Source organism: Microcaecilia unicolor, chromosome 5, assembly GCF_901765095.1.
Source record: "Microcaecilia unicolor chromosome 5, aMicUni1.1, whole genome shotgun sequence".
NCBI lineage: Eukaryota > Metazoa > Chordata > Amphibia > Gymnophiona > Siphonopidae > Microcaecilia > Microcaecilia unicolor.
Window position 1 is genome coordinate 161,249,303 of NC_044035.1, and position 17,858 is coordinate 161,267,160.

Below are 17,858 nucleotides of genomic sequence, written 5' to 3' on the forward strand. Positions count from 1 at the left end.
AAGCACCTGATTCTCATAACATGTTGTCTATCTTAGTGGCCCTTTACCAGGAGAAAAGAAATCTCTGCACGAATATAACAGTGCTAGGGTGTCCCTATAACCAGCCCCTCCACATAACAGACTGATTACGATTTATAACAAATTACTACTCTACCTATAAAAAGTTATTCCGTCATCATACTTCCTCTATGTGTATCCATATGCTGCACAAGCTGGCATGTTTGAAAATATAAGGGAGATTAAATAAAAATGCCACCAACAATAAAGAACGACAATGTGGACGCAGCAGCTCATAGGTTTGCTCGCTTTGTTTTGAGTGTACGGCGATGACGATGGCGCTAGGAAGGGGAAACAGACTTACCATTTCTACCATCGATTCCCAAATCCCAACTCTATCCATCCACCTCCCCTCCGACCCTGGGTGCCCTCCCGGCACATAGCTTGAGGCACCCTGGTAGTCTAGTGGCTTCTTCGAAGCAGGGAACATCCCCACTCTTTCCTGCCCTTTGCTGCAGCGCTGATCCTCTACTCTCTGCTTTTTCTAAAATGGCTGCTGAGACTTCCAGTGGCGGCCTCGCAAGGCTTCTGGTGTCTTCACTTTCTGTGATTTCTCCGCCACTGTAAACCAGACTGCATAGGGAAAAAGCCAATAGTAATGAACCCATGTTTGGAGGGTAGACCATGCCAAGTCCTGGTACACTTCTATCTTGCAGTTTTTCCAAACAATCTCGGGCTGTTGACATGCTTTAGCTAAAATTTGCTCTTTAGTAGGGTAATCAGCAAAACAGGCTACAGTATCTCTTGGCGCAGACTCGCGTACCGGGCCAGTGCCCTATGAGCCCTCTGAATGTGGAGGTGCACAGGCCTCTCCTCGGCTCTGTTTCAGGAATACCTCTGAATCGCAAATTGCATCTTCTGGACCTGTTTTTCAGGTCCTCCACTTGCTCTCGCAGTTCCTGTATAGCCAGACTATCTTTGGTGACTGAGCTTTTTAACACGTTTCACTTGACCCTGAACAGAGGCTAACTTGTCTTCAATCTCACCTACTCAGGTACCGAGTTCTCCCATTTCAGCCCTGATATCTTTTAAAGTGTCTTGTATATCTTAGCAGACCCCTGCCAAGTCAGCTTTCCCCTCTTGAAACCAGTCCACCACATTGGATTTGGTAATCTTGCCATGATCCACCTGGTCCTCGCTCTGCTCCTCTTCCTCCAAATCGGAAAGAATCTGTGGTATCTTTTTCAAGCCCATCCCGGACCTCGCCAGGTCTGACTTCTGTTTCTTGCCCTGCACTGTAAAATATTGGAATCTTTCCAGGCTTTTCTTAGATGACATGTCTTCCTTTATCAATCCAGCATAACTTTGCCGTTTTATCTACAAAAATATCATGGGAATTGCTTTTAGAATCAGTTGCCCCGAAGGATGATACCAAGCTCTATAAAAGGGTGGACACTCCTGATGCTGCCATCCTGGAAAGTCATACAGTAGGTTTTTTTACCTGTTCCTGGAGGGCTCACAACAACATATAATGGAATTAAGGTAGGATTTGTACCTGGGTCCCGTTATTTATTTAAAGTCCATTGCACTGACCACAAATGGTATCAAACAGTGTTTGTGTCTGCTTTGTTGGCATTCATATTTTGGACGTTTTCAATGCAAGAATATCCTTCTCACGTATTTTCCAACAGGAAATCCCAACATTTTTCCTTTCAAAAATTACTGAGAGATGGATGGGTTTTTTTTGGACATTATGAGCAGGATGTCCAAATTCTGACTTGGACGTTCTTTGAAAAATGCCCCTATGCACATCTTTATAAAACATCAGCACAAAATCTGCCAAAATTGAAACTACAATGTGGCCACATATATACATGCTTCAGTACATATTTTATAAACCATACATCATGATTCTGCCCCATACACACCTACAGCTGTGATTTGTACAAGTACATCCCTGCCTATCAAAGCACATACTTGTATACAGAGGATAATTTTAAAGAAGGCATTTTACATGTGTATAGAGGCACATATACAAAAAATCTTTACAAAACTACCCCTTAAATGTGTATGGGGCAATACTACAGAATACTTACACAAGCAATTTTGAGGACGCTGTGAATGCAGTGTGTGCCAGCAAAAACCAGTGACATACAGACTTGGGATTACAGGCTATGAACAGAGGGCATGAAATTCAAAGGATTTATGCTCCTAACTTTGAAATTTATACTCAAATTGGCGTCTTCAAACATTTACTAGGGCTGAGTGCATACATTTTTACTCAAAATTTCACTGAACTATGGGTGGCAACAGGAGTAGATATAGGGTGGAGAAAAGAAGTTAGAAATTCAGCACCAGTTTTCAGTATTAGGCTCATAAATCTAGGTAAACGAATGGCAGGCCTAAATTGTTAAGCTCCTAAATTAAGATGAATTTTCAACTGAAAAGTTATGCTCCTAAGTTTGGCTGAAAATAAGGCACAAATTTAGGAGGCTAACTCAGGAGCATAAATTTAGCACCTCAGCATTTTCTGAATTTTGAGCCCACAGTATTTAAGAGTAATAGATGTTAAGATACTCACTGGGTCAGTTGCAGCTACGGAGCATCGTTGTACCAGCTCCTCCAAGGTTTTTTTTAATAGATGGTGCTCTGCTGGTAGTGCTTTCTTTTCAATTCTTTCCACAGGCATCTGGAGTAACTAGGGGTTACACAAGCAGTAGACAGTAAATCAAATCGTACAGTTAGTTCTCCACAGTCAGTCAGGGTAGGCCTCACTGTTAGTGTTTTAAAGTTTCTGTTTAAAACTGAACTTGCAAGCTAGCTTGTCTTTTTTCCCTTCAAAATCTAATATTTTTCTAAACAATGTTTTGAAAACATATATAATTTGGGAAAGATACTGCAGACTGTAAAGGAACCTTATTTTTATATAAATATCCTGTACATATGTCAGTCTACCTCAGGCCTCTGTTGCCAACCCTCAGAGAAGCCACAGGCACACCTGAACATCATCATTCTGAACAAAGTATCAGGATGACACTAACAGTTTAAGGGAAGATTGCCAGCAAACTCTGAATAGAACTTTTGATACCGTACTTAACTATTTAGAGGCTTTCATCACCAACATGCAAGATAGTCATACCACAGTTAACTGTCTCACATGTAACCACGCTACCACAAAATGGACAGGGAGGTAAAACAAACTATAGCTTATCCTCATGTAAGCATGTCATCATAAAATGGACAGGGAGGTAAAACAAACTACAGTTAAGTCTAAGTTCATGGGTTTCTGCCATTTTTAGCCTATTCCCTCTGATTATTAATTTATCACTTTGTAATTATTTCACCTGTATTCTTTTCAGAGCTGCCAACACTTCTTACTTGCTTGTGAATACACACATACGTTTATATATATATACACACACACACATATATACATATATATACACATACATACACACATTTTCAACTGTCTCCTTTTTAAAATTTCTCTCATGGCAGTGCATAGCAATTACACATTAAGACCCTCTCACTCACCCCAAATTGCCTTCAGAGCTTTCAAATGATGCCCTTTTATCTTCTGGTGTCAGAATTCAACTTGTTTTCTTATACTGATTACATGCGAATGACACTACTCTCAAAAGCACGAGATGTTCTGTGGTAAGAAAGATTTCCATGTCCTGAGAATGAAAAACTTCAGCACTGTTGCAGACTTTGCTAAATGCTCTGCTGCTCAAGTGCTGCCCCCATGGCAATCGCACAATGAGCAGCAAAATCTAGCAGGATGAGCTGCCCCTGTTGCTTGGCAGCAGCACTTGGTGGCTTCAAATCACTCATCTGACAGTGCCAGTGAGGACTGGCTCACTGGTGGTGCAAGGGGCTCTATGGTAAAAAGGGGAAGTGATCATATGCTCCAATGGCAACCCCTGAAGGCATACGGGTAGGACTAAAGAATTCAGCTCCAGGAGGCTTTTGTTTCAGACCTCTGCCAGCAGGAAGACAAAAAAAGCACTTGGATTTAATTATCCAGAGGAAGTGGGAGGGAGACAAGACTGACTAAACCGGAGAAGGACACAGACATATAGCAATGGGACAATAATGCCATTATACCACTACCAAATTATATTTTATAAAATACTGGGAGGGAAAATCTACACAATCAAATCATTAGATTTTAAAGACACATATTGGCAAGTAGATATCCACAAAAATCTTGCTCTCAATTAGTATATGACAGCTAACTTATTAGATTGGATGATGGTTTATTATATTTGATAGACCACCTTTTTTTTTTTTTTTTTTTTTTTTTTTTTTAATTATCATCAGCAAGGCAGTTTACAATAATTACAAATACCTCAAAGGAAAACACAATTGATAATAAATCAAATATACATAACACTCATCCACATTCCTTAGTACACACTAAGGTTAGATAAAATACAAAATTATGGTTCTCTCAGGCTTCATGTTTGTTACAGGTGTCTGCGTCTTGTCACGTCGAGTATGTCCAGATAATCAGTGCTGGAGCCTGGACATGGCCCAGCACTGAATATTCGGGGATAAGACTGCCATTGATCAGCAAAACACTGAACACCATGGGCTGACTATCAGACCCATAATTTTATTATTGTTCGGGTCTTGCCGCGCCTGAGTAAGAGGAACTGACATTTTAGCCATCATGCTTCCTTCAGGGTATTTATTTGTGACATTTATATCCCACAGGTATGCTGCGAGGTCAGCAGTTTGTCTTTATATATAGTGGATTCTCAAACCTGATTGGTTGGGGTTTGAGGCAGGTAGTTTCCTTGGGACGGAAGAAGATTGAGGTGGGAAAGTGAGCTATCAAGACACTCTAATAAGTTCAATGACTACAAAGGGCTCATCCTAAACAAAGCTCAGCAATCACTCATTCCTCTCCACCAATGTTCCCTCTAAGCAGAGCGCATGAGCGATTGCTCATACATTTTAGGAGCATCACTCACAGATTTCACGATTGCTCAAAATAAAAAACCTTTTTTTTGTTCTATATACAGAAATCCATTGCTAATACTGGTGCTCAAAAATTGTTGGTTTTTAAAACTTGTTACTCACACACAAAAAATAATTTGCACGCACCAGGCCACTCCTTAGAACATTGCCCCCCACTGCCAAAGTTTTAGAATAGCACCTACAGAAATTTTGTCCCCCCCCCCCCCTTACAAGATGCAGACTATCTTAAATAAATTTCCAGCCTCATTCCTGCCAGAATTTAAAATTGGGACCAATGAACTTTCCCTCTACCCACCTCAACCTCAGCCAAGCAGGATTTAGAACCCATTCTAAAAGACAAATTGAAGACCTCACATCATACCCTGAAGAAAGCCACAGCATGATGGCTGACATGTCAGTTCCACTTACTCAGCTGTGGCAAGACCTGAACAACAAGGTTCCACGTTAGGAGTCACCAACCAGGAAAAGGATCTAGGAGTCATTGTGGATGATACTTTGAAACCCTCTGCTTAGTGTGCTGCGGTGGCAAAAAAAAGCAAAAGAAATGTTAGGTATTATTAGAAAAGGAATGGAAAATAAAAACGAGAATATTATAATGCCATTGTATCGCTCCATGGTGCAAGCGCACCTTGAATACTGTGTGCAATTCTGGTTCCCCCATCTCAAAAAAAGATATAGTGGAATTAGAAAACATACAGAGAAGAGCGACGAAAATGATAAAGGGAATGGGATGAATTCGCTATGAGGAAAGGCTGAAATGGCTTGGACTGTTTAGCATGGAGAAAAGATGGCTGAGGGGAGATATGATAGAGGAATACAAAATACTGAGTGAAGTGGTAATCATTTGTTTACTCTTTCCAAAAATACTAGGACTAGGGGGCAAGCAATGAAGCTAAAAGTAGTACATTTAAAACAAATTGGAGAAAATATTTCTTCACTTAGCATGCAACTAAACTCTGGAATTCGTTGCCAGAGAATGTGGTAAAAGCAATTAGCTTAGCGGGGTTTAAAAATGGTTTGATAGCTTCCTAAAAGAAAAATACATAAGCCATTATTAAAATGGGAAAATCCACTGCTTATTTTTGGGATAAGCAGCATAAAATGTATGTACTGTTTTGGGATCTTGCCAGGTACTTGTGTCCTGGATTGGTCACTGTTGGAAACAGGATACTGGGCTTGATGGATCGGTCTGTCCCAGTATGGCAACACTTATGTACTTAACTGCAATGATAAAAAAAACTATGGGCCCGGCAGTGGTCGGTGTCTTGCTGACCACCGGCAGCTTTATCCCCAAATATTCAATGCTGGGCCATGTCCAGGCTCCAGAACTGAATATCCAGGCATACACATCCGGACAAAACATAACTGGTTAAGCGATTGGACCGCTACATGACAGAGGGATAAAAGGGGCATTCAGGGAAGACAAAGCCATAGTGGAGAGATTAAATGAATTCTTTACTTCGGTCTTCACTGAGGAAGATTTGGGAGAGATACCGGTGCCAGAAATGGTATTCAAAGCTGACGAGTTACAGAAACTGAAATCTCTATAAACCTGGAAGATGAAATGGGGCAATTTGACAAACTGAAGAGTAGCAAATCTACTGGACCGGATGGTATTCATGCCACAGTACTGATACAATTGAAAAATTAACTTGTGAAACTATTGTTAGTAATATGTAATTTATTTTAAAATCAAGAATGGTACTGGAAGATTGGAGTGTGGCAAATGTAATGCCGAATTTTAAACAAGGTTCCAGAGGACATCCAGGAAATTATAGACCAGTGAGTCTGACATTGGTGCCAGACAAAATGGTAGAGACTATTATAAAGAACAAAATTACAGAGCATATTCAAAAGCATGGATTAATGAGACAAAGCCAACATGGATTTAGTGATGGGAAATCTTGCCTCACCAATCTGTTACATTTCTTCAAAGTGGTGAACAAACATTTGGATAAAGGTGAGCCGGTCGATATTGTGTATCTGGATTTTCAAAAGGCGCTTGACAAAGTAACTCATGGATTGTGGATTAAAAACTGGTTAATAAGATAGAAAACAGAGAGTAGGGTTAAATGGTCAGTATTCTCAATGGAAAAGGGTAGATAGTGGGGTTCCCCAGGGGTCTGTTCTAGGTGTCATGTTTTCAAAGCAGAAACTAGGTTCGTGAGTCCTTGGGCCACTGCCGTGGAGCAGCAGTGGCAGGCAAAACCACCCCACGCCAGAGACAAGGCAGAACTCTGACAGGGGCAGCTAGACTTCACCTGCACTTGACCGCCGTTCCTCAGGAGTTGAGCCCCTGGGTGCAGGCGGCTGGCAGGACTTACCGGACAGGGCAGGAACTGAATACCAACTAGGCTGAACAGAGACTGAGGGTCAGAGGGGAAAGGAATATACATGGGCAGCAAGACAGGAAACTGGGCTAGGACTCACAGACAGACAATACTACACAAAGCAGGAAATGGACGAGCTAAAGGACAGGAACTGAAAGCTGACAAGCAGCCACTGAAACAAGGTACAAACACTGACAGAAAAGAGACAGGACTGAAAGCTGCCACGCAGCCACTAAGAAAGAGAGACAGACGAACAGAAACTAGACCAGGAAGACAGACCAGAAACAAGACTAGGAAAAAGCAATAAACCTAAGCTAAACTACACACAGACTAACTAGAACAGGACCAGAAACTCAAACAAGAAACCGGACTAGGCAGAAGTGCACAGAGCACACCCCCATACCAGGGACCTTAGACGATGCAAAGGCAAACACAGAAGTTTTGCAGCAGGTTAATAAAGCCCATCAGCTGCTGAAATTCAGCTGCTGGAATCACAAGGCAGCTACGGGAGCTGTTCAGGCACAAACAAGAGAAGCAAGTCTGGCAGCCTGGAAGATCCGGACCGGACTGGGCTAAAGTCTGGAACTGGTGACAGTCCATAGCAGCCACCGGTTCTGGCCACCAGAGGGCGAGGTGAGCACAGACAAGGAAACATTCACCTACATGACACTAGGACCACTGCTTTTTAATATATTTATAAATGATCTAGAGATGGGAATAACAAGTGAGGTAATTAAACAAGAGAGGATTGTGAAAAATTACAAGAGAACCTTATCAGACTGGGCATCTAAATGGCAGATAACGTTTAATGTGAGCAAGTGCAAAGTGATGCATGTGGGAAAGAGGAACCCAAATTATAGCTATGTAATGCAAGATTCCACGTTAGGAGTCACCGACCAGGAAAGGTATCTAGGTGCCGTCACTGATGATATGTTGAAACCCTCTGCTCAGTGTGTGGCGGCGGCTATGAAAGCAAATAGAATGTTAGGTATTATTAGAAAAAGAATGGAAAACAAAAATGATAAAGTTATAATGTCTTTGTATCGCTCCATGGAGCGGCCGCACCTTGAATATTGTGTTCAATTCCGGTTGCCGCATCTCAAAAAAGATATAGTGGAATTAGAAAAGGTACAGAGAAGGGCGACGAAAATGACAAAGGGGATGAGATTTCCCTGAGGAAAGGCTGAAGCGGTTAGGGGTCTTCAGCTTGGAGAAAAGATGGTTGAGGAGAGATATGATAGAGGTCTATAAAATAATGAGTAGAATGGAACGGGTAGACATGAATCGCTTGTTTACTCTTCCCAAAAATACTAGGACTAGGCTGCACGTAGTAAATTTAAAATGAATCAGAGAAAATTTTTCTTCACTCAACGTATAATTAAACTCTGGAATTCGTTGCCAGAGAATGTAGTAAAAGCAGTTAGTTTAGCGGGGTTTAAAAAAGGTTTGGATAGCTTGTTAAAGGAAAAGTCCATAGACCATTATTAAAATGAACTTGGGAAAATTCACTGCTTATTTCTAGGATAAGCAACATAAAATGTATTGTACTTTTTTGGGATCTTGCCAGGTACTTGTGACCTGGATTGGCCACTCTTAGAAACAGGATGCTGAGCTTGATGGACCTTTGGTCTGTCCCAATATGGCAATACTTATATACTTTTACACTGAACCGGTTGAGAAGAATTGCATAAAGACAAGACTGTTTTATGCAATCCTACTTATCGGGTCATCTTAGCTGGTTAAGTGCTGAAAGTCTGCAAAGTGCCAACTCCACCCCCTGGAATGCCCAAAATAGCTGGTTTCAAACTGGGTGCAAGCCCGGCAGGAGAAAGGATTATTTTTTGCTTTGGCACCTAAACTATTTATTGCATGCCCAGTCTTCCAGGATTCCTGTGGAATTCCAGGGTAGTATTCTTTTGCGGCTTCTGCATCATTCATGGAGAGTAGTTTATCAATAATACTTCTTCATGAACAGAGCATTATGGACATCTGCCAAAATAGCTAAAATCAACAGGAATGACAATACAGTCTGCTGGTCTTGCAAAAAAATCAGAAGGGTCACTAAAACACCCAGTATATGACTGCCCCTTGCTGTCTCAGTACTGGAATAAAGCACGGTCCAAAATCAGCCAAATTCTTCTAATCACGGAAGCTTACAATACAATATTTTAATCGAAAGCTCCCAAGGACCCTTAGCATATTTGTCTGATGATGAATCTAAGCTATTACTTCTATTAATACATGTTGCTATTAAATAGATACTTCAAAATTGAAAGGACTTTTCAAAAAACTGAATGTATACCATGGTGGAACTCCATCTGCCTCATATCTAAATATGAGCGTGTTGCAGCTGAGAAAATCAATTCTTTAATGTGATAAAATCTGGGCTCCCTTACTAGAATATACTGTTGCAACATAATATAATACAATATTTGTTACACGCATACTTACTGCTATTTGGAAATGCATATCTTATTTTATTGATTTTATTACTAAATATTACTAATATTACAAGACACATTATATCACTTATCTATCTTCTCTGGTCACATTCACATCGTCGGTTTAACTCCTAATATTCAGCTGTGTTGGACATATGTATTAAATTTGTCTATATATAGTTCAATGGTTTGTTTCCTTCTTTTTGCCTTATCAGCAATGTTTTGTTGTTAATACTGTAAAATTTAATAAAAGACTTTGAACTGAAAAAGACTATGGAGGCAAAATCCTAATAGTAGTGACCTCCTTCTGATCGTGGGCAATGCAGACTTTTCCCCTGGGATGGACAATATGGTATTCCTATGTTGGAGAACATTGAGTATCTCTCTCATAGAACACTTGCTGCAAGAGGATGGTTCTATTTTATCTTTTGCAGATCTGCAGCAGTGAGTTGCTTTGTTGCTGGCAGATGCTTACTTGCAATTATCCCATTATATTTTGTCACTGGATTCACAAGATTTAGCTTCTCGTCTGGGTAATTCATTTTCTTCAGGGAGATGCCTTGGGCAGGAATTCTATCTCGTGGCTACATAAAGCACTGAGTAGTGTCCAACCGGGTAAGTGATGACTCTTTGAAGGTGACCTGGGCTGGGGAAATGAGGTGACCCTTAGATTACAGTCAATTTAAAACTTAATTAAAGCCATTTCAGAGATAGTACACAGCTCTGAGTTGTGGGAATGTCAATTTCGTATTATCCATCAAGCATATTTTTCCCCAAAGGCAAGCTTTCCATGTGGATTGTGCTAGTGCCTCACAATGTTTAAAATGTCAAGCACCTGATAACACTCTTTCATGCACTGTGGAGCTATAGAATTATCAGGATCTCCTGGGGAGCTTTAGTTAATTATTTACAACAGACCCTAGGATCTCAATTACAACTGTCTGGTGTTGGGATTCTCTTTAACAAACCTAGCTTTTATGAGGCTCCGGGAAGCGGGGTGAAGCAGTTTTTGAGGAAGACTTGTATAGTGGGGAAAAAATGTATCCTCAACCACTGGTTTCAAGATCAACCTCTGTCATTCTGGTTTTGGAGGAATAAGCTATATGCTTTGACGATTTGGAAATCATATGGGGCATGGTATATCCAACACTTTCTTTTCTTTATATAGGAGGTATATCTCCAGTCCATCTCTTCTAAAGCACAGAGTCAGGCACTAAATGGATTTCAAAAGGCACATCATAGAGTTTCTAGGGCTCCGGGGAAAGGGGTGGGGAGTTTGGGTAAGGTGCAAGGCTAGTGCTGGGTGGATATGCATAGATGCTACAGGGTCATAAAGATCAAGGATCATGTAGTCACTAATTCCTTTCTGTAGCTTGGTAACACTGGCTTTGGTGAATGGGAGTTCTTGGAAGGGGGGGGGGAGGATTATTTGGGGGTGTTTGTTAATTGTTGGATATATTGTTCATGAGAAAATGTACCATTTACTGCCCTGTTCATTTTTCTCAATAAGATTTATAATTTGGAGATGATTTTATGAATAATTAGTTGACATTATATGTCTTCTCTCCTCAATTCCCCTTCTCTTTCCCCTCATTTTGTCACTCAACTGCATAACTTAATTCTTCCTAAAGGCCCAGATCTGCCATCGGTCTCATCTCATCATAGAGCCCTATTGAGTTTTAGTGTTCGGAAGGTCTACCTTGAACTGCGGGGTGCGTGGGAGTGCGAATCAACACCACTTCAGGAGCACATTGATTTCCCCTGGGTCATAAAGTGTATACCTCAGATTCTGCATGCTGCAGAATTTAGGGAATGTTAGTTTTAAATCCTCCATAGACCGTACTTTCCTCCTGCTAGGGCGTATCGGGTAGGGGTGCTTCATCTCTTCTATGTCCTAATTATGGGTTTGCCGAGAGGACTTTAGGGCATATGCTATGGTTCTGCCCTCCCATTCAAACATTTGGTGTTCTATAATTATCTATTTGGGAGATCTTTTGGGACAGCAGCTTTGCTGTCACGCCTGGGGTATAATGTTGGGTTGGGAGCCTACTTCAGGGGTTGTGGAAAACGGCCTTAATTGTTCGTTCAGAAAGCTAAAGTATTGGTCTTGAATTGTATCCTTCAACAATGGATCCTTCCCGATTCCACACCTTTTTGTGACTGGCAGAATGGTATTCAGAATCTCTGTATACTTGAGCTTAAGGGACTTGGGGGTTACCACAAATGCCGTAGACTTCTGGATGTGTGAGAGGTCTATGTTCAGTCCCTTTCTCCTAGGGCTCGTAGTCACATTTTAAATCAGTTGAGAGGATGGCCTCAATATCTTTCATACTTGGGTTCACAGATTTTGTTTTGTCATTGGTAGTGACGTGTGTGTGGGGGGGGGGGGGGGAGACTGATATGGCTAAGGGGGGGGGGAGGGATTTGTTCCTTGGGATCTGTGGTTGGGGGTTTATTTATGGAGGCTTTCACAGAGAGGACTATAAGGGTACAGGCTTTCTCTGTGTATGGTTACTTCGCATTTGGTGGGGACGAGTTATCGTGTTGATTTTGTATGGTTTATTCATGCCATGTGCTCAGTATCTGTATTGCAATTGTTTTTGTCTTCTGAGGATGGAGGGGGAGTGAAGGTGAGGGCAGGACTGGCTCTTCTGTTATAATAATGAACACTTCACTTCTGTACTGTTCTGATCAGTGATTCTCAAACCTGGTCCTGGAGGCAACCCAGCAAATCAGGTTTTTTTTTTATATCAACAATAAATATTCATGAGAGATTTACATGCACTGCCTCCACTGCATGCAAATGCCTCTCATGAATATTCATTGTGGATATCCTGAAAACCTGACTGGCTGGGATGACTCCAGGACCAGGTTTGGGAACCACTGGTTTTGATGGTTCTTTTATTGCTTGTTCAATAAAAAAAATGTTTAAACAGAAAAAGATTTAAAATAAACAGGCAGGAGCATCTTTTGGCTATTTAAATCACTTTGAATATTGGGCTCTATATTCCCCACAGCCAAAGCAATGAGGGACAATATCTAGTCATCCAGAACTGAATAAAAACTAGGAAAAAAGACCCTTCAGAATCAAAAAACGCAGAAGCAAATAGCCAAGTTTTTAAAGCTTTCTTAACCTTTTGATAAACAGCCCCTGTCCGAACATCTGAAGGCAATTCATTCCATTAAAAGTAAAAAAGTAGACCTTCTAGTAACTTCACTGTGGATGACCAAAGGAGAAGGCAAGTGTAGCAAAGAAAGCAAATCAGACCTAATGTGATGAGCTGATGTACAAGGAAATAAAAGTAAAGCCCAAAACTGAGACTGTCCTGTATTTAAAGCCCAGTATGTTAAAAAAGAACTTTAAAAGAAATCCAAAAAGGCAACTGGAAGCAAATTCTGGTCACCAAGTAATATCAGTATTTTTTTTACAGGCTTCATACAAAAGTCAAACTGCAGTGTGTTGAATAGTTTCAATCTTTTTAATAATTATTTTTTTAATTATTAATTTAGATTTTGCTCACACCTTTTCAGTAGTAGCTCAAGGTGAGTTACATTCAAGTACACTAGGTATTTCCCTGTCCCTGGAGGGCTCACAGTCTGTTTGTACCTAAGGCAATGGAGGATTAGGTGACTTGCCCAAGATCACAAGCAGCAGAAGTGGGATTTGAACTGGCCACCTCTGGATGTCAAGACCAGTGCTCTAACCACTAAGCCACTCCTCCACTCCATGATACCTATATGCCCAACAATAATGAACATGATTTAAAATCAAAGATTTTAGACACTGAAGGTGTTTCTAAGATAAAATAAAATCTCACCACCCTAGCTTTCAACGAATAAGAAAAAGGGGAGGCATGAGAAGGAACATACTATTTTTATTTTTGTTACATTTGTACCCCGCGCTTTCCCACTCATGGCAGGCTCAATGCGGCAGGCAATGGAGGGTTAAGTGACTTGCCCAGAGTCACAAGGAGCTGCCTGTGCCGGGAATTGAACTCAGTTCCTCAGGACCAAAGTCCACCACCCTAACCACTAGGCCACTCCTCCACTATTTGAATGAAAATACAATCAAGTACAACACCAAGCACTCCAACACTGGCCTTGATAAATTTTCATTAAACTGAGGAGCCAGCAACTGAGAACTCTCTTGCTTCTCCTTCCCTACCCCTCCAACACTGTCTGCAGTGAATTTTATTTTTTCTTTGAGGGGGGGGGGAGATAGGGAGAAGTGGGATGGGAATCCCCTCCCAGATCAGCACTAGCTCTTTCAGAAACTGATTTATTAAGGCCCTTTCCTATTATATGTCCCTGGGCAAAGAAACTTTAGCAAATCAGTTCCTCAACGTACCCTTTTTTTTAATATTCTTTATTAATTTCACTTTATACAAACATCTACATCAAAAAAGAAATATAATATTAAGTAATCATAAAAATATTGGTTTTAACAGTCCACTATATCGGAGAGAGTCCACATTTATACCAAAGGAAGTTGGTCTTAAAGGAATCACTATAAAGCAAGGAAAAAAAGCAGGAGGTTACCCCTTATGAGTCAGTCTTTTCTTGTTACCTTGCATATTTAGAAAATTACATAATTGTTCAGGTTCATAGAAAACATATCTATTATCTTTAAAGAACAGTAAACACTTGCATGGAAATCTCAATTGGAAACAAGCATTTATCTCCATGGATTCCTGTTTCATTTCCAAAAATTTCTTCCTCCTTTGTTGTGTTCATCTGGAAATATCTGGAAAAATTGAAACTTTGCTTCCCATAAATTCCTCTTTATCTTGTAGAAATACAAAAGCAATAATTAGGGTTGCTCGAGTTTTAATTTCCTCTTTAGATTGTTCCAGAACGTCTGTAATAGCCAATATATCTGTTGAAATATCCTGCTGCATTGGAACTTTTTCTACGTTAGTTTCTTTTTTGTGTTCTAGATAGTATAATTTCTGTAAAGGTGGAAGAGATTGTTCTGGGTATTGAAGTTCTCTTTTAGGAATTTAGTAAACATATCTCTAGGAGAACCATACTTAGTCTGTGGAAAATTCAATATATGAAGATTTAAATTCCTCGTTAAGTTCTCCAAATTTTCAATCTTTCGATGTAATATTAAAAGGTCTCCTGATATTTGAGATTGCTATTCTTGTACTTTAACCATGTCTGATTCCAATAAAGTTTGTTTACTTGAAACAATTTCAATCTTTTCTTTAATATCGCTTACTTGCGTAGAATTATTTAATGAAACTAATAAAAGAAGCACAAACCTTATGCAAGGACTGAAGAGCTGACTAGATAGATTCCAACGATATTTCCTGAGGTCTCACCAGAGGCTGAACCGCCGAGGCACACAGGGAAGTTTCCTCTTGCAGACCAATGGTTTGAATCCCTTTCACTGTTGCCTCCCCCGATGCCATTCCTGGTGAGTGCTGATTACCTTCCACCAATCCTAAGATGGTCTCATCTGCCGCTTCCACTGGCAAGGTCTGCCGCCCCTTCTAGTCACCGTTTGTTTTAGTGCTCGGCACTTTGACTCCGTCTGGTTGCAGAGGTGGAGGGGTTGCAGGTCCTAATGGGCTGAACGAAATTTCGCTCTCCTGACCGGGGCTCGTCCTTGCCCCGGTAGTAGAAACGCCCGGGTTGAAACCAAAAATGATGAGATGGAAGTTTGTCCCGGAGAGGGGGCCAATAGCTTCAGGAGGGGGGGGGGGGGGGGCCTTAGGTTTACCCTTCCTCTTCGGCATGCTCATTCCTGAAGAAAAAGGTGTTTTTAAATTCTGAAGAGAGCGTTCCTCTCACACATCTTGCTCAGTCACCATCTTGGATTCTCCCTCCTCAACGTACCTTAGCATGCTTTGGGAAGGGAGACTGCTGGATCTGTCAGTGACTTGCAGTCAGCTGTGTGACAGCACTGCCTTGATAGGTGAAGCAAAGATGCAACTGCCTCTGTTTCACATATCACCATGGCCTGGGTCCCCATCAATCTGTCTCTCTCTCTCTCTCTCATGCCCCCCCCCCCCCCACTCCAACCTTCCCCCAATCAGTCTCTCTCATGCCTTCCCCGGTCAGTCTCTCTCGTGTCTCCCTCCAGCCTTCCTCCAATCAGTCTCTCATGCCCCCCCCCCAGCCTTTCCCCAGTCTCTCTCATACCCCCCTCCAGCCTTCCCCCAATCAGTCTCTCTCATGCCCCATCCAAGTCAGTCTCTCTCATGTTCCCCTCCAGCCTTCCCTAAATCAATCAGTCTCTCTCATGCCTCCCCCCTCCAGTCTTCCCCCACTAAATCAGTCTCTTTCATGCCTCCTCCTCCAGCCTTCCCCCAATCAGTCTCTCAAATGCCTCTCTCTCCAGTCTTCCCTAAATCAATCAGTCTATCATAAGACCCCCCCTCCAGCCCTCCCCCAGTCAGTCTCTTTCATGCTTCCTTCAGCTTTCCTGGCTGTGAATAGTGATCAGGCTCTCCACATACTTGAGCTGCGCTGTGCAGGATGTTCGGAAGTCTCGCAGTTTCAAGTCCTGCCAAGACTTTCCGAACTTCCTGCACAGCGTGACTCAGTTACGTGAAAAGCCCAATCAATATGCTCAGCCAGGAAAGCTGTTTCAGAGAAAGTGCTGCGAATAGGGTAAAAAACCTTTTGAGTTATGAAATCCCAGGAACCAGGGTGCAATTTCTAGGGGCAATGGCGACATGGCATCCAGGATTTGTCAAACCCTGCTCTAATACTCTCTCTCAAAGATAAGGAAATGTTCCAAATCCTAGGTCCCAAAATGGGTGCTATGGATTACAAGGGAACCAAATGGCCTCTACTTTCTTATATTAAGCTTATGTTCCTCAAACCAACCAGAAGCAACATACCTAAATCTCCACTACCCAAGCTGCAAAGGACTAAAATATAAATCAACATATGCATCCAGCTTCTCCTACATAAGCACGCAACTATGGAATGCTCTACCAAACGTCATGAAAACAATGCAAGACCTAACAAACTTCCGGAAATCATTAAAAACCAATCTATTCGAAAAGGCATACCATAACGATCCAATCTAAACTACCTGAACCCTACAACACAACGAAACTTATACCAGATCTGGACAAAACTTAACTCTCCCTCCTTGACTATCTAATTCACTCTGTCACGAATGTAACTTTAATGTAATACCATTCTGTATTTTTCAAACAGGAATTGGCGATCGCCAACACGGTAGCATGTAAGCCACTTTGAGCCTGCAAATAGGTGGGAAAATGTGGGATACAAATGCAACAAATAAATACATAAAATTGAGACAATTAAATAACACTAAATCAGGCTGAGAAAGATCACAGCCATATAAAAGCTGATCATCAGCAGCATCAGAAAAAAATCGCCACTCCATGGCCTTATATAAAGTAAAAAGAAAAGATACAAATAAATTAAGCCCGTCTTTTTTATTGGATTAATTTAATACATTTTTTGATTAGCTTTCAAAGGTAACCATTCTTCAGGTCAGAATATTTAAACCAATTTAAGAAAGCCCCCCCCCCCCCCCAATAGCTTCCAATTTAGGAAACAGAATTTGGTTATCCAACAAATCAAACTCCACACCGAGATCCAAGGACACCATAATAGTGGTTGCTAAAATCAGAATATTTATGGGAACACTGCCCACCCCATTTCATATTTCTTGTACAAATAAGAAAGTATGTCCCATCCATCAAAAAGAGAGCAGTACAGGAGTATTTTAAATGGTTAAACAGTTGTGACAGCTACACTACTGCACAAAAGGCTTGCACTGATTGCATATTTCATGCTTAAGTTCTTTGAGGTGAAGGAAGGAAGCTACTGCTACTGCAGTGAAGCCTGGTAGGAGAGGAGCACTGTTGAGAATTAGTTTTTGAAGAAACCCCTCTCTACCAAAGCTCTCAACCAGCCAAGCATCTCAAGTTGCATAACGGGGAAAGAAGTCGGAAAACCTGAGGGGAAAGATGAGGTAAGAAGAATTTATAAACTAAAACAATTTTTAAAATGCTTCCTAAGGTAAGGATAAGAAACCAAAAATATCTTGTTTGCATAAGTCATCACATCAGTACTTGGTGGAAGCCCTTTATGTAGTAATAATCATTCAGGATAA

At 41.1% G+C, this 17,858-nt stretch overlaps 1 protein-coding gene across 10 annotated transcripts in view; it reads right to left on the reverse strand.

Moving 5' to 3' along the window:
- SEC31B (SEC31 homolog B, COPII coat complex component) overlaps window positions 1-17,858 on the reverse strand; it is a 277,304-nt gene that overhangs the window by 11,870 nt on the left and 247,576 nt on the right. For 9 of the 10 annotated variants that reach the window (XM_030203516.1, XM_030203517.1, XM_030203520.1 and 6 more), the window contains one exon: window positions 2,579-2,695. In XM_030203516.1, coding sequence (XP_030059376.1) covers window positions 2,579-2,695 — 117 coding nt within the window. Of the gene's footprint in view, window positions 1-529; window positions 542-2,578; window positions 2,696-17,858 lie in introns of all 10 variants that reach the window. The other variant, XM_030203524.1, reaches the window with a different exon arrangement.